The 27452-nt window shown below is 38.9% G+C and overlaps 1 protein-coding gene across 1 annotated transcript in view; it reads left to right on the top strand.

The window, feature by feature from the left end:
* Adam28 (ADAM metallopeptidase domain 28) overlaps positions 1-27452 on the top strand; it is a 56458-nt gene that overhangs the window by 13472 nt on the left and 15534 nt on the right. Inside the window, exons 6-15 of the mRNA XM_087912192.1 lie at positions 794-986; positions 3300-3371; positions 4392-4463; positions 7130-7299; positions 10531-10615; positions 12416-12546; positions 14274-14451; positions 15910-15999; positions 17916-18111; positions 25149-25251. Coding sequence (XP_087768318.1) covers positions 794-986; positions 3300-3371; positions 4392-4463; positions 7130-7299; positions 10531-10615; positions 12416-12546; positions 14274-14451; positions 15910-15999; positions 17916-18111; positions 25149-25251 — 1290 coding nt within the window. The remainder of the gene's footprint in view (positions 1-793; positions 987-3299; positions 3372-4391; positions 4464-7129; positions 7300-10530; positions 10616-12415; positions 12547-14273; positions 14452-15909; positions 16000-17915; positions 18112-25148; positions 25252-27452) is intronic.

Here is a 27452-nt window from a genome sequence, read left to right as displayed (position 1 = left end):
AACGAAGCACACACACTTGCTGTCTTGCAGTTTTAGACACTGTATACTCATGCATTTCTACTTCATACTAATTAGATATAGTTACTAAATAACCACATATACTTTTAAAAGTATTTCTCCACATTCATTTTCCTCATTTTGAATATAAGGTTCATGAAGGGAGAGACTGTGGACACCTTTTATTCCCCACTTTTAGTACAGTGCTTAATAGTCTCACTAAATACAATGCAGACCAATTTTAAGCCATTGGAACTCTAGATTAAGTAAGGAGTAAAAACTCCTTAATTAAACTGGAATTGCTTGTAATTTAAACAAAAGCTAGTAGGCCTTAAAAACAATGTAGTGAGCAACCATCCGTAAATCAGCTTCAGTACCAGGGATTGCGAAGACTCTGGAAATCTCCCCTGGCCACAGGCTCACCTGCTTTGTCTGTCCACCCCTACCACCTCCATCTAGTCCTTCTATTTTCTAGTTTATAGACCAAAAAAAAATGAGGCTGCTTAATTAATGATTTCTGGATTCTTGGTAATCAGAACAGGCCTAGAATTTAAATCCCTCATAAGACTCCAAAGCGACTGTCCCTTTCAAACCCCTGTAGTGTAGGAACTGGATGAAAAGCAGGTTCTGTATCAGGAAACCCCCTCCAGAAACAGGAAAGTTGGGTTACTTTGTTACCATAAGATTAAACTTCTTTGGCTTTGGCTAGGAAGTCATGAAGACATTGAAGACACTGTGTCTGTGTAACTGCCAAAGAATACTTTCCTTAAGAAGTCTGGATTCTTATGCTTCTTAGGGGCTACTTCAGTCAAGGAGATGAACGATATTTTATCGAACCTTTGAGATCTGTGAGCCCGGATGAGCACGCCCATGCAGTCTTCAAAGATGACCCCAACGAAGACCAGGCTAACAGCAGCTGTGGTGTGGATGATGCGCGGTGGCAACAAGGGCTGCATGGGAACATGGTCCCACCTGCCACCAGACTGATTGTATGTAGAGTTTGATTGTTACTAGTATTTTAGCTTTGTGTCCTAACCTGCATTCTAATCCTTCCCCTTTCTTCTTCTCATATGCATGTGTGCTGTATGTGCAGTCATATGTGTATACATGACCCTATGTGTGTCTGTAGAGACCCCTGGTTGATGTCAAGTATTTTCCTCAAATGATCCACAACTTCAATATTGAGCCACTGTTTCTTGATGAACCCAGGCTGTGCCATTATTGATCCTCTGCCTAGCTAGGTTGCTCCAGGAATAATCTGTCTCTGCTCTTTCTGTACTTGGATTAAAGGCAGGCTGCCACACCCACGAATCTTTCATAGTGGGTTTAGGGATCTTAATTCCAGCATTCACATTTTCACAGGGAGGGTTATATCTGTTCAGCCACCTTTCCAGCCCTTGGTTCTGATCTTAGCAGTGTGCTTGGTTCACATTTTATAGCCAATAATGAAACTAATAATTTATACTTTTACTAATGGAAAAAGTTGTATGTTGCTAATTCACTTAATATGAATCTGTGCACAACTATTATCATCAACCATATGTGAAGGCTAAAAAGAAACCTGAGCTATGATACAGGACCGCGAGGAGCAGACAGCACTCTCAGTGCCGTCTGAAGCTTGCCACAAAGCACACACATGTAAAGACTTCTTTTGAGGTAGAAATATGGTGGATTTGTGCTCAAAGATATTCAGTGTTCTAGAAATGCAGTAACAAGCAATATAAACATAGGGTATACCTTTAGGAACACAGAATGTCTCTTTTTTGGAGAACAAATTTTAAAAAGATTTACTTATGTATTTTGTGTATAAGAATCAGATCCCATGATAGATGGTTGTGAGTCACACATGGGTTCTTGGAATTGAACTCAGGATTTCTGAAGGAGCAGCCAGTGTTCTTATCTGCTGAACTGTCTCTTCAGCCCCAAAGAATATTCTTTTTTGTATGGAATCCTGTTCTGACCACAGAAGAAGAAACAATCCCAGCTGTTTCCAGCTGTGTGGTGTGCACTAACATGTTCCTGTCCGTTTACTTTCATTGCTTGATGATCTTTTCCAAGTGTTCCCAGAATCTGGGAGTGCTTCTGGGTAAAATTGGAGGCTATTCTCTTTGCTATGGATTGAATCTTCACCAACCTTATCTAGGAACCCAGAAGAATTTGCCCTGGCTACATATTTCTCTCAGTATCATGCTGATTCTGGTTGGCACTAGCTTCTGCTCTTCCATCTTGATTCTTAGGGATCATGTAGAAATGGCCTTGCTTTTCAAAACCACTGCTGTGCTGACTTTCCGGAATATCTTTCTTTCACCCTTCTTCTGGTTGGTCACTTGATATTAGAAGTCCTTGGCAAACTGTTCCCTGTGTTTTGCTTTTTCAGTGAGTTCTTAACGGGTAATCTCATCTTGTCCCACACCTTCTTTCCTTCAGTGGGTCACTGTAGGTCTAGGATATAGCTTAGTTAGTAGAATGCTTTCTATCCATCTCTTCATGTATTTCAGTTCTGCACTGGGCTCCCAGAGAGCAAGCATCCCAAGATCACCATGACAACAACTTGTATCTATCCCTTGTATGTCTTTTCCCATCCTAGCAGAATCTCCTCTCCCCGGCCTAGGTTGAGTGATGCTTCATTATAAAGTGCATCATGTAAAAGCCCCTCGGTGGCTTTCTACTCATCACATTTAGCAGACAGTTCCAACCACTGCTGCTAGTCACAGATGTCTGTCTGAGTCTGTCTAGTATCCCCTACTTTGTATGTCTTCTTCCTATGAATTTTTTATTCCATTATTCTGATGAAAAAGCAACATTTTTTCCTGTTTGATTTTTAAAAACATATTACCGTCAATTAGCCAAAGAGATTGGGATTTTACATTTTTTTCCTTCTCTGGTTTACATTCCAATTATTTTCATTTCTTGGGTTCCTGTTTTTTTGAGTATTCCATATAGTTCAAGTCTTTTAAAACACATCTTTCCACTCTCTATTTTGTAATCATTATCTAATCACCCAACTTCAATCACTCATTGACTCCATTCCACAGCACTAATTACTAATCACTAATTGATGTGTGTGTGTGTGTGTGTGTGTGTGTGTGTGTGCGTGCGCGCGCGCGTGTCAGTACAGGTGCAAGTGTGTGTTTGTCTCTTGTGAGTTACTAAGCTGATGGACTGTGGTGTTAGAGTTAAAACAGCAATATTGCCTGTCGTGATTGTCAGGTACAATCTAACCTCTTCTAAGATGGCACATGCAAAATAAAAGATCCACAGAGAAACTTATTGTCTTAGTCATGGTCTTTCTTTTATTTCAGAAGCTGAATGGTGGGATGGCCCAGGAACCTAAGACATATATTGAATATTATTTGGTCCTGGATAATGGTGAGGTAATTACATTGGATAAACGCATCTCAAAACATTCTCTTGTGCATAACTTAATGTGTGAAGCAGAAATGTCTAGCTCCATTTGGAATTCAGAAATATGAACCATACAGAGAAATCATTCTAAGTCTATGAAATTGATATTTATAATGAAATTGACAGATGTTTCTTCTCAGAAATAAGCAACTGACAAATATATATAAATCTCATTATTGGCCCTATAAATCTCTTTTCTTACTGTCTTTAGAGATCCAAATTTAGTTCCCATTTAAACTCCTTCATCATGTTGTCATTGGTAAAGCAGTTAATTTGCAATGTAGGATTTATGCTCTGGAGGAGGCAGTCATAAGTGCAGAAGCCCTGTGGATGGGCTCTTTGAAGAAAGGCAACCCTTTCTTGGTAATAGATCCCAGAAGATAATTTCTTTTCTAGGAACACATTTTCTAATTGTGAGTTTCTAAACAAGTGCTCTGTGTGTTTAATGCCAAAAAGAAAATGCTTGGATATCAAAACTAAGGGGAAATTACTTAGCCCAGAACCCAAATCTCTGGTCTTATTGCATTAGATACATCTACTATGCATATATTTAAAATGATAAATTGTGCTTTGTACTGATTATGCTCAGTTAGGAAGTCATGAAACTTAAAACACATTTAGAATAAATCCTTCACTCTACTGTGTCACAGTTTTACTTGAGAGAGACTTGGTATGCAGCCAAGTCTGTCCTTACCATGGTTTTCTTGCCTCTATCTCCGACTGTTGAGATGGAAGGTGGACCACCATGCATGGCTAACGTTTTAAGAGCTATATGCTTTCCTGCTATTTCAAGGGAGAAAACATATGTTATTCCCAGAATGTTTTAATTTCCATAAAATGAATTGATTTGCTTTTATCTTTTAAATATTAATAAGTGATAATTACTTATAATCACTGTAAAGTAAGTTAAATTGTCTTTTTTAAATTTTCCAGTTATATTAATTGCTATCAGCTCCCATTTCTATTTCTGTCTTTTCCTTGCTTCTCAGTTTAAGAAGTACAATAAAAATCTTACTGAAATAAGAAAGAGAGTGCTTGAGATGGCCAATTACGTCAACATGGTATGTTATATTTTATTAAATGTAATTTTAACACTTTGTTAAGAGATGACCTTGAATGTTTCTACTAATGAGCATGAATCCAGGATGGGGAGTCAAGTCCCTTGAAGCTAAGGCTGAAAGGAACTCCAAGGAATGATGATGGATTTTGCTATTTCAGTAGGTGTTAATGTTGCTGAAAGGTCAGCTTCCAGCAGGCCAGAGAGAATGAAGAAGAGTATAGTGATGGTGCAACTGTATACACACAGGAGAATTCTGAGGGTCAGAGCTTAATTCTGTAACATGGAGGAGACCTGCTTGTTTGTGTTTTCTGTCCTGCCTGGTAACCCACAGCCAGCAAGCCCTAAAGAAAATCATGCAGAGATCTCTATAAGTTATAAAGCTGATTGGCCCATTAGCTCATGCTACTTATTTGCTCTTGTAGCTTATATGAACCCATTGTTCTTATCTATGCTAGCCACATATTTCAGTACCTTTCTCAGCAGGGCAGCTCACATGCTTCTTCAGAGTCTGGGCAGGAGTGGGAGGAATCAGCTTCCTCCTTCCCAGAATTCTCCTTTTCTCATTGCATCACCTCTACTTCCTGCCTGGCCAATCAGCATTTATTTAAAACATGATTGACAGAATACAGACAATTCTCCCTCACCATAATTCTTCATTATAGTTTTCTTTCTTTAGCTTGTTCTGTTCTTCGCTTCCCCTTTATCCCTTTTATACCACCCAAGACAAAGATTTCCAAGCAAGAAAAGATCACCTCATCACCACAAGCTGCTTATTTTTCAAAAACAGATTAAAATCTTTACATAAGAAGAAATAACATTATAAGCACATGTTACATGTTTTTCTTAGAAGCCTATAAGTAGTTAAATATTTTTTTGGTATTAATTTCCCCAACATAACATCTTCACCCCAAAGCAATGATTCTTTTATTACTGATTAACAGAGTTTTTAACAAGCCAAGTATATGTTGGCCAGTTCTTTTGTACTAACAGACAGCTGTTTGAGGTTTAGTGTAGCAGATTTCTATTGTGTGGTATACCAGATTTCTATTCTTTACTCTAGAGAAACTTTAAACAAGTGGTCAGTTGATCATCAACTTTTCTTTGCACACAATCGGATCATTTAATTTCCTTTCACAGCTTTGTTTTTTCAAAGGTGCATGCTGGGCCCTGTGATTAATGCTCTAAGCTATATGTTCAAGGAACTCAGGCCCAACCTTGGGTAGACATAATACTTTCTTTAATCATTAGCCTATTTTCCACAGGCAGAATTTATGGGTTTATAATGCATGACCCTTCCTTGTTCGTATTTTCCAGCCTCTGCAAATCTTATATCTAGCACGGTGGCTTAGAGCCTATTTGTGCCCTTTTCTATCTCTTACTGGAGCAATTTGCAGAATAACCTAAACCAATTCCCTAGTCATCTTTATTAACTGTTCTAACCACCTATAATTTTTGGATTAACTCCAAAAGTATTTGATACTTTCCAATTAAATCTTAGATCTAACTAATCACCATTGCCCTTATAAAAAGCATTTTCATCATGATTTGCAAGTTAATTGCCCAGAGAGGAGTGGGATTTTCTCAAGAAATAATCATACCATACTAAACACAGTGGGGTCCATTCATTTAGTAATCACACCATGCCACACCCAGCAGGAACCTAGCAGCAGCAAGCAGAAGGAAGCGCAAGAGCAAGGAACACTCTGGAAACAAGCCTCCTGGGACTTTGCCTCTGCAGAACGTACCCACATAGCTTTACTATCCTCTGGACTGTGTTCCATAAACTTCATCGCTGCAGTTCCTCTGACATCCCCACCGGCATATTAATACCACCCTGGGCTTAAGACCAAAAAACAACAAATCAAACCTTATTTAGTAAGAGTTTTTCCCCCAAATCCAGTTAAGAAACTATTTGTCTTAGTTAGAGTTTACTATTGCTGTGAAGAGACACCATGACCACAGTGACTCTTATAAAGAAAACATTTAATTGTGATGGCTCACTTACAGTTCAGAGGTTCATGGCGGGAGCGTGGCGGGGGGGGGGGGGGGGGGGGGGAGGGGAGGGGCATGTACGCCGGCATGGTGCCAGTAGCCAAGTGTCCTGCATCTTGTAGCAACAGGAAGTCAACTATCACACTGAGTGAAACTTAAGACTTCAAAGCCTGTTCCCACAGTGACACACTTCCAACAGCGGGTGTGACTCAGATTAAATGTGTGCCCTCCAGCCTCAAGGTCTGGATTAAAGCTGTGTGTCCTCCAGCCTCCTCCAACAAGACCACACTTCCTCCAACACGGCCACACCTCCTAATAGTGCCATTCCCTATGATCTTATGGCACCAAATAAATTCAAACTAAACCAATACTAATAACCAAACCCCAATAGAAAATTATTCCAGGGAATTAAAAGAAAACAAAAACCAAAGTAGACCCATTAAGTCAAGAACTGTAGTACCTTTCTTACACACATTACCTCATTCACTCTTGAAAACAATCCTCAAAATGTTACTTACATATAATTTCCAGATAAGCATTTTTATCTGGAAAATTATAGCAATGTGCATGGTGATAAAGGACATGACGCTTTTGAAAGATAAAGTGCACTGAAAATATTAAACAGTGATCTCACTCTTATAACCCATTGCTTTGCTATGTATTCTCTTTGGACAGCTTTACAAAAAGCTTAATGCCCATGTAGCCTTAGTTGGAATGGAAATCTGGACCGATGAGGATAAAATAAAGATAACCCCAGATGCCAACACCACCCTGGATAACTTTTCTAGATGGAGAGGAAGTGATCTCCTAAAGCGGAAGCACCATGATGTTGCCCAGTTAATCTCGTATGTATAACTTCTTCTTTGCACTCTACATGGCATGTACCACAGGCTCTCTTGTCAGAGCCTCAGCAATGAAGTGATGTCTTGGAGCATGTGAAAGATATAAGCAGGAAATTGGAAAAGGGAAATTGAAAGTGTTTTTAAAAAATACTCCATTGGATCCTTGATGAATATGATTTACTTTGGGTCTACGTGTTGCCCTTTGAAAAAACAACTTAAAGATAAGGTAGCTATTATTTATCAGAATTCTGTTTTATTGTGTCTACACAAAAGAAGGACAAATTTAGACCATGAAAAGAGGGATATAGACTGTGTTTAGAAGAACTGACTCACTTAAGCCAAGAGTTAGGAGAAAGTTCTAGAATCAAAGTACAATCGACTATTGTATTAAAACCCCACACTGAGACTACTCTGCTGAAGGGGAAAGGCCATTTGAAAACAAGAGCTAAAATAAATACAAGGAATGAAAGTTGCACTGAACTTTGACTTCTGAGATCAAGAACATGCCTCTGCACAGGTGCATAGTTTCAGTGATTTCAGGCAGGAGGGAGCTGCCATCATGGATTTGAAATGGCTAAAGAGTCTGCTTCCACAGGCAACAGGGCATGATATAGAAGTAGGTGGCCTATGTCCTGTAGAATTAATTTATATTTTGTACTGATTATAACAAATCAATTCAGAACTTATGGCTTTAATATAAGCTTAATTCCTTATGTATGTACACACACACACTCACACAATTGGGCTAGTATGGCTAGAACAAACCAGGCTGTATTCCTCTATATACAATCTTTCATGTGGCCAGCATAGACTTCCTCCAGTGTAACTGTCTCATTGCAGTAGGATTTTCATCTGCATTCCATGAAGCCCAGGAGAAACTTGGCTCATTGTGACCTAGCCTCAACGTTTACACAGCACCACAATGGATGTGTGCTCTTAGCCACAATGGATTATGATCTTAATGACAAAGGATGTGTGTTCTTAGCAACAATGAGTGTATGATCTTAACCATAATAGATGTATGCTCTTAGCCACAATAATTATATGATCTTAACCAAAATCTCATACCACAATATCAACCCAAGATAAAGGTGCTCATTGGACTATAAGTGCTACAGGAATTACTCATTGAAGGGCATGGTTAGAGAATAACAAACACAACTCCTTAGCATGGAAGAGTGACTTCTAGATTGAGACACACTTTTGGGTGAAGTCTGTTCCTTAATAAGGAATGTAATGAGTTCCTGAGTTATGACCTTGGTTACTAGAGAACCTAAGCAATTTGAACTTTTCCCAAGTCAGTCAAATTGCTGTATATTTATATACTAGAGAGCAATGGCATAGAGAGGTGAAAATCATAGGCAAGATTTAAATGTGTAGGTAAATTTTAATGGAATGCTGAGAAGATATTTCTTGAATGGATTAGAGCAAACAGAAAAAAAAAGGCACTAGTTCCCTGGGTAGAAGATTTACTGTTCCACTTATAAATTGTAAGTCTTGCCATTTACTAGACAAATTAACAAACTACCTAAATGCAGGTTAGCAAGATAAGAACATTAAAGTCCAAATATGCTCTATTCATGGAGAAGAGAAGCCAAAATAGGTAATTACAGAATAGAAAAAGGTGTTATTTTTGTAAATGTTATCCATGGTGAGAACTGATACCATACAAATGTAGAATCAAGTATCAAATCTTCTATAATATAAACTTAAATTAGTTGCTGATGTGATAAACCAAATATGCCAAAATAAAGAAGTGTAATGTCCAAATCACATGTACTGTTGTAGACCCTACATTGAGGGGGTATTTGTCATGTCCACACATTAGGGTGACATCTGTTGGGATCCAGACTCCACAGGGCTTGCATATTCCAGTATAGGGGCATGTGGATCAGAAATATTAGGTAGGAGGATCAGAGATATGAAAAAAATACAGAGGCATGGAATAGAACCAGAAGGTCTATCCAGTGAATACTGAATGCAACCATGTTTGTTTTCTATATGATTATATACCCCAATCCAAAAAGGGGGGAAGACAGCCAAAGACACAAAGGACAAACAGAACAATTACTTGGTTCAATACTTGAGACATCAAGCCATTATTTCCTGAGTTAAACATCTGGATGTACAGCAACTATGCTTAGACCAAGTATCCTGTAGGCAGCCACTCCCTGGGTCAAAACTTCTGTCATAACCTTGAAGGAGCATGAATAGGCTTGAATTATCTGACCTTTGATAAGGGTAGAGCAGCTCCACCTCTATGGGTCATATTAATATCTAAAACACCAAGTAACCACACCCTAGACCAGGATCTCTTGTTTGTAGTGACACCTTAAGTCAGACTTCTTGTCAATGACTTTGAAAGAGCAAGAGTAGGTATAAGGTCTCTGACCTTCAATCAAGGTGGAGTGGACCCACTTCTGTGGGTCCCCACAACGTGTATAAAATCAGATTAGGTCAAAAGATAAAATATACAGGGAAAGGACAGTGAGGGGAAACTCTCTTACTTTTCTCATCTTTCATGTAGAATCGGTGTTTTCCTTCTTTGAGGCTGCTCAGTGAAAAAAAACACAAGTTGAATAAACTGGGGAGTTGGAGGTTTGACAAGTACTTAAAATTCTGCTAAGGCTCCAAGCCTTGTGCAGATGATAAGGAAGACACTTTCTGTCATCATTGCTAATTAGAAATTGACTCCCAAAGCAAAATTAAATTCACCTAAAACTGTTAGCAAATAAAAGCTAATTTTATTTTAATTGTCTTAATTTACTTTGTTTGATTTTATTTAAAATAAATTTAATTTAAATTCAAACAAAATATAAAATTTAGCTTACAACCAAAAGATTAGATACAGGGGAACATTTGTTCGGACCAAAGGGAAAATAACACAACAACAACAAAACCCCCACAAAAACCAAAAACCAAGCTAAGCAAACAAAAACCAGTTTCTTTTCTTGACAAGGAATAAATTATAAATTGACAAGGGAAACGCTAAAAAATTTAATAGTCATGAACACATAGTAAACATTGAATGTTCTTACATCTAAATGCTTGAATTTCAAGTTCTATGGCAGACAGTATTAGAAAAAGTCCTTTTTGTGATTTCAAAACCCCAAGAAAATACTTAAATGATGGATGGCAATTTAAGTTGCTCCAGTACTTGTTTAGAGTTCTAAATAAATTGTTTATAAAAATACAGGTTCCTCATTTTTACATGCATTCTTTTCTTCCTTACAGCTCAAGAGACTTTTCTGGATCCACAGTGGGCCTCGCTTTCATGTCTTCAATGTGTTCCCCTTATCATTCTGTTGGCGTCATTCAGGTCTGTTTGAAAATAAAATATTGGTTCTATGCATCTCCCTAACTTTCCTACCCTGTCTATGGAGTTAGGGATGTCCTAATGCTGTTTCTGGGTAAATACAGTGACTGAAAGGCAAACATTGACTTAACCTTGCATTTTGGGATAAATCTGATGTATTCATAAAGTATTGTCATCATTCACAATGCTAATACATCTTCAGGATCCCTGCTCTAGACTCAAGGGTAGTATCAATCTACAGTTTGATTTTTATTATAGTGTGATTATTAAAGGCTTGGTTGTTATAGTGAATTTGACCATATTCAAGGACTTGGAATATATTTCAACTCTGATTTTCTGCACTGTTGGGTAGACTTGCTACCGTTTCTGCCAAAATATTTATCACAATACACCAGTAAAACTGTGTGGTACTGTAGTTTTCTTTCTCTTTCTTTCTTTCTTTCTTTCTTTCTTTCTTTCTTTCTTTCTTCCTTCCTTCCTTCCTTCCTTCCTTCCTTCCTTCCTTCCTTTCTTTTTTTTTTGATTTTTGAGACAGGGTTTCTCTGTAGTTTTTGGTGCCTGTCCTGGAACTAGTTCTTATAGACCAGGCTGGCCTCGAACTCACAGAGATCCGCTTGCCTCTGCCTCCCGAGTGCTGGGATTAAAGGCGTGTGCTACCACGCCTTTAGTTTTCTTTTAGAAAGAGTTTTGAAGTCAAATTTTATTGGTTCAGTCAACTTTGGGACTGTCCAGATTATCTTTATTTGAGCAACCTTGGTAGTTTCATCTTTCAGGGGAAAAGATGTCCATTGACTGACTATATTCCTTACAATCTTTTCTATATGGAGCTAACTTACAAGCATATCCTCTTATAATATTAATTGTCAGTACCTTTTCTTTTTCTGTTGTGATCAGTTTCAATCGGTGTTTGTCAATTTCTTTGCTCTATGCAAAAAAATCATTGATACTTCAATGGTTTTTCCTCTAAACATCATTGGTTTCTGGGCTTGTCTTACTAATTCTCTTTCCTTTTCTTATATTGCATTTAATTTGTTCTTCTTTAATTCAATCACTGCCTCGATGTATATTGTTTTAGCTGCATCGGTACATTGAGTTTTTTTCACCTTAAATAATTCATAATTTTCCTTTTAGACTTTACTCTTATATTTCCTATGAGTGTTATGTAAAATTTGTTATTTTTATGCACTGGAGTGCAGTCCGTAGAATTTTGATTTTTGATATTTGTCTTTAGTTAATGGCTCCATTTGAACTGATGTGAAAGTATCTTTTGTGAATGTCCTATAGTTGTTAATAACATCCAGGTAATTTTAGTGTTGTTGAGATTTGTTCAGTCTTAATGAAAAGTAGGCATTGAAATACTTAAACATAGTTACTGGGGTTTGTTCTTTTTGTCTTCCAACTGAATGATTTTGCTTCATTCAGCAAAATCCCATGATTCATTCAAAATCATGGGTTTTGAAGCTCTGTGGTCAGGTGTTTACATCAGTGTAATCACTGTCTCCCCGAAGAGCTGACTTTTATTATCTCACAATCCTCACAAATGTTCATTCTCTAAGTGCTGATTGTTTTGCTGTCCACTTTGTATAATGCTGAAAAGGTTGCACCAACATTTGTTTGAATAATAAATACCTTTTCTTACTTGTGTGTTTTTGGTGTGTGTGTGTGTGTGTGTGTGTGTGTGAGAGAGAGAGAGAGAGAGAGAGAGAGAGAGAGAGAGGAGAGGGGGGGTCTTCAGCTGAACTCAACACCAAGGGTATGCCATGATGAGAAGTACATGTCATTCTCCCCTGTTATTACCCTTAGGATCACAGTAACTACCATCTTCGAGTTGCAGGGACAATGGCCCATGAAATGGGGCACAACCTCGGTATGATCCATGACTACCTGAGTTGCAAGTGTCCATCTGAAGTCTGTGTAATGGAGCAGTCACTAAGGTGAGGGTGTTGGGGACACGCTGTGTGTCCCTGGTTTGGATGTACTATGGTTGGTGCTCTCCTCAAGGTAATAGTCAACAACTTGTTCAAGACTTCATGTCTTAGAATTGGAAGAATTTTAACAGAATCAGGAAGTCTACATTTGTTGTCAAATTTTCCATAAACTCGGAAAAAGTGATTATAGGAACAAAGTTTTTGAAGAAAAATCTGATGTCCTTCAACAACAGAAGAGTAAATAAAGATGTGGCACATTTACATAATAGAGTATTTCTCAGTTGTTAAAAAATGACATCATCAAATTTTCAGGCAAATCGATGGAACTGGAAAATATCAGCCTGTGCAAAGTAACCCAGACCTATAAAGACAAATATGATCTGCCATCATCAGAGAAGGTTCTTGCCGCAGATGGGAACAGAGGCCAACATTATACAGAGACTGAGAAACTTTGGTCTTAAACATTCAGTCTTAAATGGGATGTCTCCTCCATTCCATTCCCCATTTCAGAACCCAGGGAACATTGTAGAAAATGGGGCAGAAAAGTGTTAGAACAAGAGGGGATGGAGGACACCAAGAAAAAACCCTCGTAAATCAACCAGAGCAAAACTCATATGAACTCACAGAGACTGAGGCAACATTCATAGGGTCTACAAAGGTCTGCACCAGGCCCTCTGTGTATATGTTGTACCTTCCAATTTAGTGTTTTTGTGCATTCCTGAGTGTACAAACAATTGGGTCTTTGATTCATGTGCCTTCTCTTGGGCTCTTTTCCTTCTGTTGGTTTATCCTGTCCAACTTCAATGTGGTAGTTTTTACTTTGTCATATTATATTTTATTTTGTTATATTCTAGTATTAAATCCTGGAAACCTGTTATTTTCTAATGAGAAACAGAAAGTGAGTGGGTCTGGGTGGGAGGGGCATTGGGGAGGACCTGGGAAGAGGAGAGAGAGGGGAACCTTGAGCAGGATATATTATGTGAGGAAAAAAGTCTATTTTCAATAAAAGAAAAAAAAATAAGGAACTTCTTAGAGGAAAAAAATGGGGAAAATATTTATATCCCTATCATTCTGGAATATTTCAGGCAATATTATCTAATTCTCTATTTGTCTATCTATCTGTCTGTCTGTCTACCTACCGATCTATGCATATGTGTATTTATATATGAATATACATACATGCACACACAGACACATATATATGTATATATTTCCTCTTTTCTGTTCAAATCTTTCTGCCAACTCTATTATTAATTTTTTTTTATACTCCTTCCCCTAAAAGAACCTGGATTCCCTCCAGGTACACATGTAGTATCATTCCTCCCAGATATTATTGCATGTTTAAGGCTCACCTTCATTTATAAAATGAAGAGAATATCAATGGTACTTACCTAAGGGAATATGATTTGTGCATAAAATCGGACTGTTTTCCATAATGATCCAGGAACGAGAGAGATGACATGAGCTGGCCAAGAAGCATTTTTGTTTTCACTAACAGTGGTCAGCATGCTATACTTTGAGAATGGTCACATTTACCCACTAGGCGGAAATATTTATGTCCACACAAGTGGGTGGCTTTAGAAATCTAGATGTTTGCACGACTTAGTACTTGGTCAGTGCATTAGATTTGATCTCTGCAGATACTTGTCAGTGTCATTGTTTCTAACACCAGCCGTTACTTCCCACAATTAAAGCATGGTGGTACTGCTCTTTCTCTTTCTTTATCTACATAGGTTCCATATGCCCACAGACTTCAGTTCCTGCAGCCATGTCAACTACGGGCAGTTTCTGGAAGAGAAATTATCTCACTGCCTCTATAACACCCCATTGCCTTCCGATATCATATCCATCCCAGTGTGTGGGAACCAATTACTAGAGATGAATGAGGAATGTGACTGTGGCTCCCCCCAGGTACTTCTAGCCCTTTCTAAAACCACCTAGTTCATTTATCAGTTGCTGAGAACATAAAGTGGACATGACTATATCATAAAACTGGGTTGGTAGGTATTCTCCAGGCTAGTCTGCCAAGGAGTGTGTGGATCTTAATATATCTTTATTTTTCCCACTAGATCCCTTTCCATCCTGATTTTGTAGCACCCCTCACCAATGTCTTCATCCCTAGAATCCTGGTTGAAATTCTTCAGGTAGCTCAAACAGCTGTGGATCAGTGAGCACCACCTTGGGGGCAGCCCGACAGCAGTGTTAGAGAGGGAATCATTTGCTTCCCCATGCTCACAGGCCTGGCCAGAGCAAGAGTCAGTATCTAGACCTAGGTCTTACTTTTTGACTCTCACACCCACATCACATGTCTCAGATCTGTCAAGACCCAGAACTTGTTGGCATCACAATCCAAACCCCACCCTACTCTCATCTTATTCACAGGTGGGCCAAAATTCTAAATAGGGATCTACTCTATCCCCATTCCCTTTTAGCACTTAACAGGAGTAACGCATGATTTCCTCTGGGGACTGGCATTGCAATGACTTCAGAATAAGATTAAAGATTTATTCCTTCTATCCTCAAGGTTAATCTTCCTCTGATGATGGTTTTACTTAAATTTAGGGAAGCAGTTTTAACTTGAAAAGCATTGTAACTCTTGAAGTCTCACTCTTCAGTAGGAGTCTTGACAGGTACAGGGAAATTGCCTTAGGTTCTAGGTTCTCCAACACCTGTAGAAAAAGGGTTTGGATCTCTCAAAAGCAAAAAGCAAGAGCCAAAGAAAGTATGATGCTTTCGTGGATGTCCAACCATTTGGCATTGCAATATGATGTCACTTATTGATATCCTGAGTTACATTAGAAGTTATTCTGGGACAAGTACTAGAATTGAATTAATGGCCAAAGTATGTATGTTGATGACTAGTTTAATAATATTTAATATCTATATTGAAAATGGAATTAAATTTAAGATGAGATAGAACCACAACTAATGAGTAGGATTATTTAAGTTGGATTTTCCTTAAAAAAAAGTTGCTTTTTCTTTTGTCTCCTTCATACTTTATCAAGAAAAATAGAACTTATGAATAGTCCTATTAAAGACTTGTGGGTAATGTATTTGTTCAAAAGAATAGAAAGCATATATCCACTAAAACATATGGAGAGTGGATGGGGGTGGAGGAAGGTAAGATGAGAAGAGGGTAGGGAGGGGGCAACTGTAGTTGGTACGTAAAATGAATAAAAAATATGTAAGTAAAAGTCAGATACACACGATCCACCAGTCACTCGGACTCTTTCTAATGTCTGGGCATAACTCTCTTTCACAATAGGAAATTTTTAAATGTAGCCGAGTACTGTGTACATGTAGCAAACAAGCTATCTATCGAATTGTCCTGAAATAATATATCACTTTGGTCTGACTGATGTTTTCTAGGAATGTGCCAACAGATGCTGTGATGCAGAGAGCTGTAAAATCAAAGCAGGTTTCCAGTGTGCCCTGGGGGAGTGCTGTGAGAAGTGCCAGGTAAGGGTCATCTGTGCCGCTTTTGTAATCATGATCCTTTTTCTGTACTAATGCTTCAGGGACTATGTTAAGTCGCACAGGCACAGCAATGGTTTTCTCCCTAGAAAATAATGACTCAATCACTCATTGGGAATTTTCCCAGTTCAACCAGTCTCTCAATAATGCAAAGGAGATATTGTCTCATCTTTCTTTTGATTGAAAGGAGTCTTAGAGCAGAAAATGTGAAAAAAATAGCATGTCTCCTGTTTGTAACAGACAGTATAATCCATGAGGGCATTATAACAAGTGAATGAAAATAGACTCAGAGAGCCAAAGGCTGTGTGATCTCTTGTATATGCAAACTCTAAAAAAAGCTGACTGTCGGACTCAGCATGTGATTCAGCTGGCAGAGTGCTTGCCTAGCATGCATGAAGCCCTGGGTTCAATCCCCAATGCAGCATGACCCAGGCATGGTCATTCGTGCCTTTAATCTCAGCATTCAAAAGGTAGAGGAAGCAGGATCAGAAGTTCAGAATTATCATTGGTTACACAAAGGAGTCAAGGCCAGCCTGGAATACATGGATCACACACACACACACACACACACACACACACACACACACACACACACACATTGAAATGTCACATTGTTCATCTTGAATTTATACAGTATAATTTTTGAGAAATACAAAACATGGTCATTATTGAGTACAAAAATCAACATGAACAAATGTGACCAGCTCCAAGGCTATTGGGAGTTTCCCCTTCTGCTTTGTCTTCATGGGTTCCTACAACTTTAAGGTTTTCCCTAGAAGGCATAATATCAACGAATAGGACCTACTTGTACTGATGGATTTGTTAGGAAAGTGTTTTGAACTTCTTATATCTTAAATCAGCACCCAAATTCAAAACCACATTATTTAAATCTAAATTCAAGGGCTCACCCTCACTATATAGAAGAGAAAATGAGCAGAAATCTATACTGAGGAGACCAGAGAACAGGTCACATGAAAGCGGTATTTCTGATGACTGGGAAACAGAAAGGAATTGATTTTAGGTTTAGGTTTAGACATCAAAAGAAAGAATGACTAATTGATAAGAGAGGAAGGAGAAGTGACTTGGTGTGGTTTGGTATAAGAGAACCAGGTTGATTGGAGCAATGGGAATTACATTCAGGTCGGTAACCTCTGACTACAGTTTTGGTCTGGCCCTGTAACTGGTATTAAAACAGTTGACAGTTGTTTGGTTCATGAGATGAACAGTGCCTACTCACACAGCTGGCAAAGCATAAGCCTCCTCTGATTTGCTGAAGTGGCAGAGGAGTTTGTTTTTTAATCAAGGTTTCTCTGTGGAAGTAAGGGCAAAATTTACAGTACCATTGCAACAGAGTTCATGTTACAAGAGCATCCTTGGTTATTTCTTTCTTCACAATGCAACATTCCATAGCAAGAGTTGACAAGAAATACCCAAATCTAGAATGAAAGGAATTGAGGAAACTTGGTGCCTGGGAAAGTCTTGAGGTATGCGAATCTGGCACTTGGAAAGTTGTCCTCTTTCCAGCAGAAGGTTCACTTAACCAGCAAATCCTGAAGTTGCCAACTTAAAACTCATAAATCATGACAAAAAGAAGCATTCAACAAAATGAGAGTTGCAACTCTCTGCTCTCCATCTGAGACATTGCCTGGCATGCTTCTTATTTTACTATATGCTTCTCTAGTGTTTGTATTGTAAATTCAAAATACTAATTGTTCAAAGGCTCGGGGTATTGGTCAACATCAACACTAATGACACAACAAGGATGTAATGCAAAAATAAATTACAATAATAAAAGTATGTCATGGCCCAGAAGACCAAATGGATTTGTTTGTGTTACTCTTGGGTGTCAGTGTTTGCAAGGAGCAGGGTGACACATATTTTCTATTTTTCTTTTCTTGCAGCTTAAAAACGCTGGGGTTGTGTGCAGAGCAGCAAAAGATGAGTGCGATCTGCCTGAAATGTGTGATGGTAAATCCAGTCACTGCCCAGTCGACAGATTCAGAGTCAATGGCTTTCCTTGCCAAAATGGGCACGGCTATTGCTTGAGGGGCAACTGTCCCACCCTGCAGCAGCAGTGCATGGAGATGTGGGGCCCAGGTAAGACACTGTATTCGTTACGTTCCTTACTACTGTGACAATAAAGCAAAGAAGAATACTTAAGGAAAGGATGGTTGATTTTTGACTCTTAGTTCCAGTGGACATTCTTCATGGTGGGGAATCGCAGGCTGCAGGAATATGAGACAGTTGGTTACACTGTATCCCCAGTTGGTTACACCGTATCCCCAGTTGGTTACACTGTATCCCCAGTGGGTACACTGTATCCCCAGTTGGTTATACTGTATCCCCAGTTGGTTACACCATATCCCCAGTTGGGAAACAGAAGAAGAATGCCTATGCTCCCTTTAGTTTTTTTTTTCTTTTTATACAGTCTAGGGCTACAGGTCATGGGATAATGTCATTCACCATGGACTTTCCCTCCTTAGTTAAGCATTTCTGGAAACAGCTTCAGAGATATACCCAGAAGTGTGTTTCCATGGTGAATCTAACACATATCAGGATGGCAGTAAATATTAGTATCACTGTGGCAAGTTCTTCTCCATGTCTACCTCATCTCAGTGATGATGTTTGGCCTTGGCCAAAGGACCAAGCTACCCATTCTTCCAAGAAACGGTGTCACTTCTCAAAATCAGAATAAAGGGTATTTTAAATTTTTAATTGGAGAGTTTTATACACAAGTAAACTGTATTTGCATCAATCTCACCCCTTTCCTTAGCTCCTCCCTTCCCCAGCTTGCTCTCAGACTCATGACCTCTTTCTTCTTTTACAATTATTATTGCTAATGCACACACACACACACACACACACACACACACACACACACCACTGACTCTATTTAATGTTGTTCATACATACACATGTGTTTAGAGCTGGCCATTTGGGATGGTACCCAGGGTGTTCATTCACAAAGAAAACTGATTCTCCCTCCCTGTCTCCCTCCCTCTCTCCCTCCCTCCCTCTCCAACCATTGGTTCCTGAAATTTTTTATCTAGGGACATGGCCTAGTGGGTTCTCCTATTCCTTTTGTGTGTTGAATGGTGTGATTATTATACAGCTCTTGTTTAGACAAGGGCATTATTGATATTTCATGGGGTCATATCTAGAAGATGCTATGTTGCAGCTGACATCTTTGTCCTCTGGCTCTTACAGTCTTTCGACTCTCTTTTCCATTATGTTCCCAGAGCCTGAGATGTGCTAACTATGGATATGTATAACATAGTCATGTATTCCCTGCATTTTGATCATATTTGGGTCCCTTTAGTAGCCTCTGTATACTGCAAAAAAATAAACTTTAAAAAGCTTCATTGATAAGGGGGTAAGAGCTACAGTTGTTTATGGGCATAAGGATAAATTTTTAAAATAAAAGTAGATTAGGAAAAGTGGTAAAAGTGATTTCTCCTTTAGTGTCTATGACCTCTCCAGCCATGGATTATTGGTAGTACCAGGCATGAATTTCCTCGTATTGAACTAACAATTAAATCTATCTAGATATCTGTTAGTTAACTCCAACTTATAAGTGCCACTATTGCACCACTGGGGAAATCTTGTTGGGCTGTCATTGTTGTAGTCTGTAACATGAGGGGGGCTGTTTGTTGGGGTTTTTTTGTCCTGCCAGGTCCCCCAGCTGTTCAGTCCCAGAGAAAAAATCACTCAAAGGACTCCGTAAGTTATAATGCTGATTGGTCCATTAGGTCAGACTTCTTACTGGCTAACTCTCACATCTTGATTAACCCATTTTTCTGATCTATGTTAGCCATGTGGCTCAGTACCGTTTTCAGTGGAGCAGCTCACATCCTGCTGCTTCGGTGATCTGGGCAGGAGTGGGAAGAATCACTTTCTCCTCCCCAGAATTCTCCTGTTCTCCTTGCATCATTTCCACTTCCTGTCTGGTTTTCCCGCCTACACCTCCTGCCTGGCCAATCAGCGTTTATTTAAAACATGATTGACAGAATACGGAAAATTCTCCTGCACCAGTAATCAAAGGCACAACAACTGTGCAAAATTAGTCTCCCTTGGCAGCATGCAAGGTATCTTCGGATACTTCTGAGAAAAGGATTTTAGATTATAGACACACATGTTGTATAATCTAACTTAAAATGTGGTGTGTGTGTGTGTGTGTGTGTATGTGTGTTGTGTCACAATGAGTGATAACACTTGCCCCCAGAAGCCACAGACTATCTAACAAACACACTACTGACAGGCAATGCACTCCATCATAGACAACCTCCCCTTTAAATATCACATGCTTTTCTGCTACCCTTGGTTGTCTCTCAGAAATTGAAGGTAAGACATTTTGCTGAGGACACAACGCACTCCAGATCCAGGAAAGTAGAAGAATTAAGCTAGATGAGGGCATATTTGTAAGATCAAAAATTAAAAGATAGCAAATAAAAAGGCTGCTCTGGTGAAATTTTACTTTTAGATTGACATTTTTTGTTTTAATATCTTTCTGACCATACAGTGTTTGAGACAGATTTTCAAAAGTCATTTTAATCTCAGATTTGAGTTCATCTGTGCACACAGACGTGACAGTGGTGCTGGTAAATAGGCCAGGAGCTCAAGTGGGAAACAAGTAAATGAAGACCCATGGGAGGCAGAAGAGCAGTGAGGGAACACTAGAACATTACAAAGACCATTTTTGTTCACTGAAAGTTTAGTGGCCTCACTAAGGACATCATAACGCAGGCTTTAAAATAAAATGCACTGATGAAGGCTCTATGATGATTGGCCTTCCCCTGTAATCAGATTGGTGACTACCCTAACTGTCCTCATAGAGCCTTCATCAGTAAATGATAGAAGTAGATGCAGAAATCTACAGCTAAGCACTGGGCCAAGTTCATGGTGTAGAGTTGGAAGGGAAGGTGGATGAATTATATGAGAAAGAGGAGGAGGTCAAGATCATGATGGGGAAACCAGAGGGATAGCTGACCTGGGCTTGTGAGAACTCAAGGACTCTGGACAGACAGCTGGGGAGCCAGCATGGGACTGATCTAAACCTCTGCATCTGGGTGACAGCTGTGTAGTTTGGGCCTTTGTGGGGTCCCTAGCAGTGGGACCAGGACCTGTCCCTGTTGCATGAGCTGGTTCTTTAGAACCTATTCTCCCTGGTGGGATACTTTGTAGCCTTGATAGAAGAGGGTGGAGCTTGGTCCTGCCTCGACTTGATATGCCATGCTTTGCTGATTCCCATGGGAGGCTTACTCTATATGAATAGAGATGAGAGGGAGTAGATGGCGGTGGATAGAAGGGAGGCAGAGGGAGGGAAGAGGAGGAGAAGACAGAGAAGAAACTGGGTGGTGTGTAAAATAAATTTAAAAAATGATGAATAATAAAAAATAAAATAACATGTGATGTAATGATATCTGTAAACATTAAGCCCAAATTAAAACTGTATGCAAAAGCTTGATTATAAATTCAACTTTCTAATTGGAGTGTACAAGTATACTCACTTCTGTGAGAAGTCTATAAAAATGTTGAACTCCTGGAAGGAAATAACAAACTGCTTATGAGGGTGTAGGGAGCCACCGGTTAAAGATTACAAAACTCTACAAAATGAAAGAAAAACAACATTTAAGAAGGAAACATTTATTTGTACTTCCTGGATGACATGTGCATACTGCTATGTCTGGGATTGTCGAAGCCTGCATGCTTCCAGAGTCCTACTTAAATGACACAGGGAATATTTATTGAAAAAGAGATGAAGCTACATATTCTTAATACAATTTTAATAATGTTATTGCATGCTAGAAACTTCTCATAATTTCTGAAAATAAACTTCAATCAAAACTGAGACTAGAAAAAATATCTACAAAATACTCAGAAAATCAAGATCTTCCAAAGAATCCTACATAAGCCCCTTTCTACCTGGCAAGGACAGATTAATAAGCAATCTGAGAAGTAATGCCTCTAAGCCATTGAGAGGTGCTCAGTGTGCTGGAGACTGGTCTCAGCAATTCTGCTCATACTTCCTGGGTGCTGGGATTCTAAACTAAAGGAATCAAAAAAAAACTGGTCCTGCTGGCTATTCTCGGGTATTCTTGACTAGCTTCCTCAGATGACAAAAAGTTGAGGAAAGAAAATCCCACATGCTTAAGTGAAGCTCAACATGTCCCCTTTATTACCTAGCTATGCATGAGTGTAATCATGTTGAGATTGACTTCTGTCTGACTCCATCCCAAGTCTTGTCTGACTCGATTCCAAGTCTTGTTATCTCCTCATTTAAGGACCTAGTACATTTTCTCCACAGTTTATTTTTTTTCAGTTCCTGACTTTAGTTGAGGTCAAAATTATCCGTAGAATTGATATTAAAGATATTTATTAGGTATTGGATAGAGAAGACCATTAAATTGATCATTCAAAGGTAGTCACCATAAAATACTAGAAAAGCAGATTTGTCTTCAAATTCCAAGTTTTTTGATTTGTACAAGATCATATTTATTTTAAATTAACCTGAAAAAGGTTGTAAGATGCATTCACAAGAAAAATCACACTTTGGAGTTCAAGATATTCCTGCAAATCAAACCTCCAAGTACAGGAAATGTGATGATGCTCTAAGTAGGCACTTCGTTATAGCGAGGAAATGAAAATATCCAACCAACATGAACTAAAGCCGACTTCACTCCACAGCCCTATAAAGAGCATTAATCAACATAAGTTAACTTTTGACCTTCTGCAATTATGAGTCAGGAAAGACTGGCTGCAGGTGTTAGGAAAGATGGCACAGAATGTTCACCTACTCCTGCACACTGCTGGGAAAATGTGGATTGGTAAAACGTTTACAGAGATGAAGATTTGGAAAACTAGACACACAACCGAAGGCACTGCTGTGACCTCCTTTCCCTTAGCAGATGAACTCTGAAATATTTATCAATGAAAAATTTTCCTCCAATACTGTTTTTACGGTGATGAGTATTTGAAGAGAAATTTAAAATCCATGAATAAAGATGGATCAAACAAATGATAGTGCATTAATCTAACACTGGTCCTGTTTCTTCTTTTTTTCTAAGATTTATTTATTTATTTAATGCACATGAGTGCTTTATCTGCATGACTCCAGGAGAGAGGATCAGATCCCACTATAGATGGTCGTGAGGCACCGAGGAGTCAGTGCTCTTAACCACTGAGCCTTCTCTCCAGCCCTGTGTTTCTCTTGTACTGTAGAATGTTTAAACCTAGGGAAAGCACAGTGTTACTGGTTTGGGTAAGGTATCTGTGAAGGTACTTGATGGTGGATGCATGAATGATACTTTCAAAAATATTAGAATTCATAACTCAGAAGTTAGGGATTTTGGTTATGATGTTACCCTTATTTGTACATGAAATTACTTGTTCCAGAATATATCTATATTGTTATAATAAGGTATTAATATGTTACTAAGACCCAAATAATCCAAGAAATACATTCATAAATGTTTTTATCACCTTGAATAAGTAAAACATGAAATTCGTTAAAAAATGTTTCAAGTTTATAAATCAACATCATATTTATTTCTTGAAAAATAGAGGAAACTCTTCCTAAGTTTTTGCTTGTTTTACTTTGTTAATTGTCCCTCAGAGGCTTATATCCAGCTTGCTAGAGTTTAAGAATTGTTGATCATTGAGTGGGGTAACAAGTCAGGGGCTGAGGTTGTGGCTTGGGGAGAGGTGGGTGAAGTTGGCATCTTATCTTCCTGTGTGACTTGGGGTGAGTCTCCATTTCCTTATTGATAACCTACTGAGAACAGCAGTAAGAACCCACACACTACTGAACGGGCCTTACTCTGTTCTCAGTGGCCACCCTGTTCTCAGTGGCTTACACATATCAGCTTATTTAATTATTTCATCAAACCTATGAGTTATGGACTACATCACATCACATCACACACCCTCATTTTATAGAGGAGCAAGCTCAGTGGTTAAGTTCAAAGTAGGTCAAGTAGTAGCTAAGTTGTGCTTAAAGCCTGAACTCTTAACTGCTGAGCTTTGTGCCCCGTCTGATGGCCATCTGAGGTTGATTCCATGGGAAGTGGAGGGAGAGCTTCTTGGCACTGTGCTTGGCACACAGGAGGCACTTGGTTAAACATAACTGCTAGCTGTTGTGGCTGCATTTTGTAGTTGATTATTAATGCTTGTGGGCCTCTACTATAATGACGCAATGACAACAGCTCTCTGGCAAACTCTTTTATTTGGATGAAATTTTTTTCCATTTTTTAATTTTTATTGAGCTCTACATTTTTCTCTGCTCCCCTCCCTGCCTCTCCCCTCCCCTTTCAACCCTCCCCCAAGGTCGCCATGCTCCCAATTTACTCAGGAGAGCTTGTCTTTTTCTACTTTCTACTTCCCATGTACATTAGGTCTATGTAAGTCTCTCTTAGTGTCCGCATTGTTGTATAAGTTCACTGGGATTGTGATTTGTAGGCTGGTTTCCTTTGCTTTATGTTTAAAAACCACCTACAAGTGGATGCATGTGATAACTGTCTTTCTGTGTCTGGGTTACCTCACTCGAAATAATGTTTTCTAGCTTGTGGATGAAATTTTTTTAACCCTCAGCAACTCATACAGATTTTCTCAAATATCCAAATTATTAACAGAATATTTAAAAGATCATTTTAAATTCCACTTAACTCCTCCGATATTAAATTATTGAGGCTTGTGTCTGCAAATTCTCAATAGAGGTTTGCCCAAATAACACAAACCTATAGCCCTGACCTCAAAAGGCTGAATACTACGTGCTCCAAAATACAAAATTAACTTGAATGTCAGCATTTACCTATGACCCTCATGTAACAGGCTAAAGCTCAGACACTCTAAAAATGAGTAAAATGATGGCAACTGTGTGTTTAAAGTATGCATGAAACAGTAAATGAATTTTACGTTTGGGGTGGGTCCTATTCTGTAGCTTCCTCAAGGTATATATGAAAATACCTTTAAGTATAAAAAATTGCAATCCAGAATATTTCCAAACTCAAGAATTTTGGATAAGGGCTATTCAGTCTGCACTCTTAATGCTAACTTTATATTTTGGTTATATTATATGGAGTCACATTCTTACCTATTTTTTCTTCACGTGTGTCATGTTCATCTGCACCTGATTCCAGGAACCAAGGTGGCAGATCAGTCATGTTACCAGCACAATGAAGGTGGCTCAAAGTACGGATACTGTCGCATAGAGAATGGCTCGCACGTGCCCTGCAAAGCAAAGTAAGTGGCCATATTGTTTGAATCTTTTCCCCACAGTCTTCACTGGGAAAATGGCACATTTTCTCCTACATATCCTGGCCAATTCTAGTTCAAGAGAAAATGATGTCTGATTGAGAGATAGTTCAAAAGTTAAGAGCACTTGTGGCTATCACAGAAGACCTGGGTTTAATTCTAGCACCTACATGGAGGCTTCCAACCACCTGTGGCTACAGTTCCAGGGGAACCAAGGCCCTTTTCTGACTTCCTTGTTCAAATGGTACATATACATACATACTTGCAGACCAAGTGGTCTCTCTCTCTCTCTCTCTCTCTCTCTCTCTCTCTCTCACACACACACACACACACACACACACATACACACACATACACATACACTTAAAATAAATATATCTAGAAAAATATCTTAAAAGATACTTTTTTAATCAGGCGTTTTTCATTATGAGTTTCTGGGTAGAAATGTTTATCTACCCAAAGAAACAACCATTATATATATATATATATATATATATATATATATATATATATATAATATTATATAATATTATATATTATATATAATGTCATGTCAAATATATATAAAATTTGACATGACATTTGCATGAGAAAGACTATACTATGATATATAGCTAACAAGTCACCTGAAGTGCTAATTTTAATTTCAGTATTGATATCCTGAAAGAAAGGTAAAAAAATATGCCAGATAAACTTGAGATTTTATATATACATATGTGTGTGTGTGTGTGTGTGTGTGTGTTCTTCCACTTTAAGTTCAAATTCAACTCAAATATTTTGTTTTTCAATTCAATTTTAATTATAGGCATTAAGGTGTGTTTGTGTATGTGTATGCTACATTTGTGCAGGTGCCCCCTGAGGCCAGGAGAGGGCATCATATCCCCTGAAGTCGGAGTTACAAGGGTGCTTCTGGAAACAGAACTCTCATACTGTGAAAGAGCAGCCCTAGTTGGTTTTCTATTAACAAATAAGTGTCTCTCCTGCCCCCTAAGGTGTTTAATAGTGGATCAAATGTTTCATGCCTGGTCCACATTTGGTAGTCAGAATTTGTAACAAAAAGTTGCACAGCAGGAGCATCTTTCAAAGCTTTCCTACTGTGCACTGACATTGCTAGATAATTAATATTAACAAATTAGTTGGGATGTAGAGACCTATTGAGGTGATCTGGGCCTAAAGGGCAAACTTTGTCATGTGACTTTTCCTTTATAGGAACGCAGAGCAGATTCTAAAATGAAACAGCTATAAAAAAGGCCATACACAGGCTCAGCAAAGCAGTCCATAGGGTGGGAAGAGAGTAGGGCTGGTTCATCCCTCCTTTATAGCCTGCAAGTATCCTCTTTGCCTTGATAGCTGTGTTAACAGAAGATGAGTATAATTAAGATGCTCAGACATTTTGTCTTCTTCCAGACACCGTCTTGTCACTTAATAGTCATGGCTTGTGTTGGGCAGTTACCTCCACCACTGCCTGTGCCCAGCACCATCCTTACAGGCTTATCATGAATCAGCCTCTGACTATTGAAGAACACCCATGTGGAGTCTGAAGAAGCTGGGACTTCCTAAGTTTACCAACCCTATTTTCTCCAACCACAGGCAGTAACAGAAAAGCCCGTCCTCTCCCGTCTAGACAACTTGCTCATAGACATTCTCCAAATTTCGCATAAAGCACTTAACTGCGACCATATTGGCTTTGGCTATCTTGAATTTTCTGGTGGTCAGTGGATGGCTTCCCTGAGTGTTGAACAGTTTAGCCTGCAGATTCAGAGGGAGAGCTCTGAGGGCCACACGGACTGCTTGGATTTGTCAAGAGATCTCTGGCTCTGTGTAGGCCACTCTGTTGTGGAAAACTGAGTCTTTTATCGAGTTTATCTGAGGGAAGTAAAAAAGTACAAATAAATGACTGTCTAGGCCCCCATGTGAAGTCAGGGACCTGCCCTCTGTGTATCCTCTAGCTCCGTCCGCAAGCTCTTCCCTCAGTCAGTGGTTGCGTCACCATCTCCACCTATCACATCCAGCCCCAGTTCGCTTTCTATTTCTGTGATGAAACACTGACCCAAAGCTGCCTTTGTTTTTTTTGTTTTTATTTATTTATTTATTATTAAAATATAAAAGTTTCCATTTTCGCCCCTCCTCCCAACACCCTTCCACTCCCCCCACTCCCTCTCCTCTTCCCTCTCTATCCCTAAGAGCAG

Source organism: Myodes glareolus, chromosome 12, assembly GCF_982192425.1.
Source record: "Myodes glareolus chromosome 12, mMyoGla1.1, whole genome shotgun sequence".
Taxonomy (NCBI): Eukaryota; Metazoa; Chordata; class Mammalia; order Rodentia; family Cricetidae; genus Myodes; species Myodes glareolus.
This window is presented reverse-complemented; position numbering and strand designations above follow the sequence as displayed.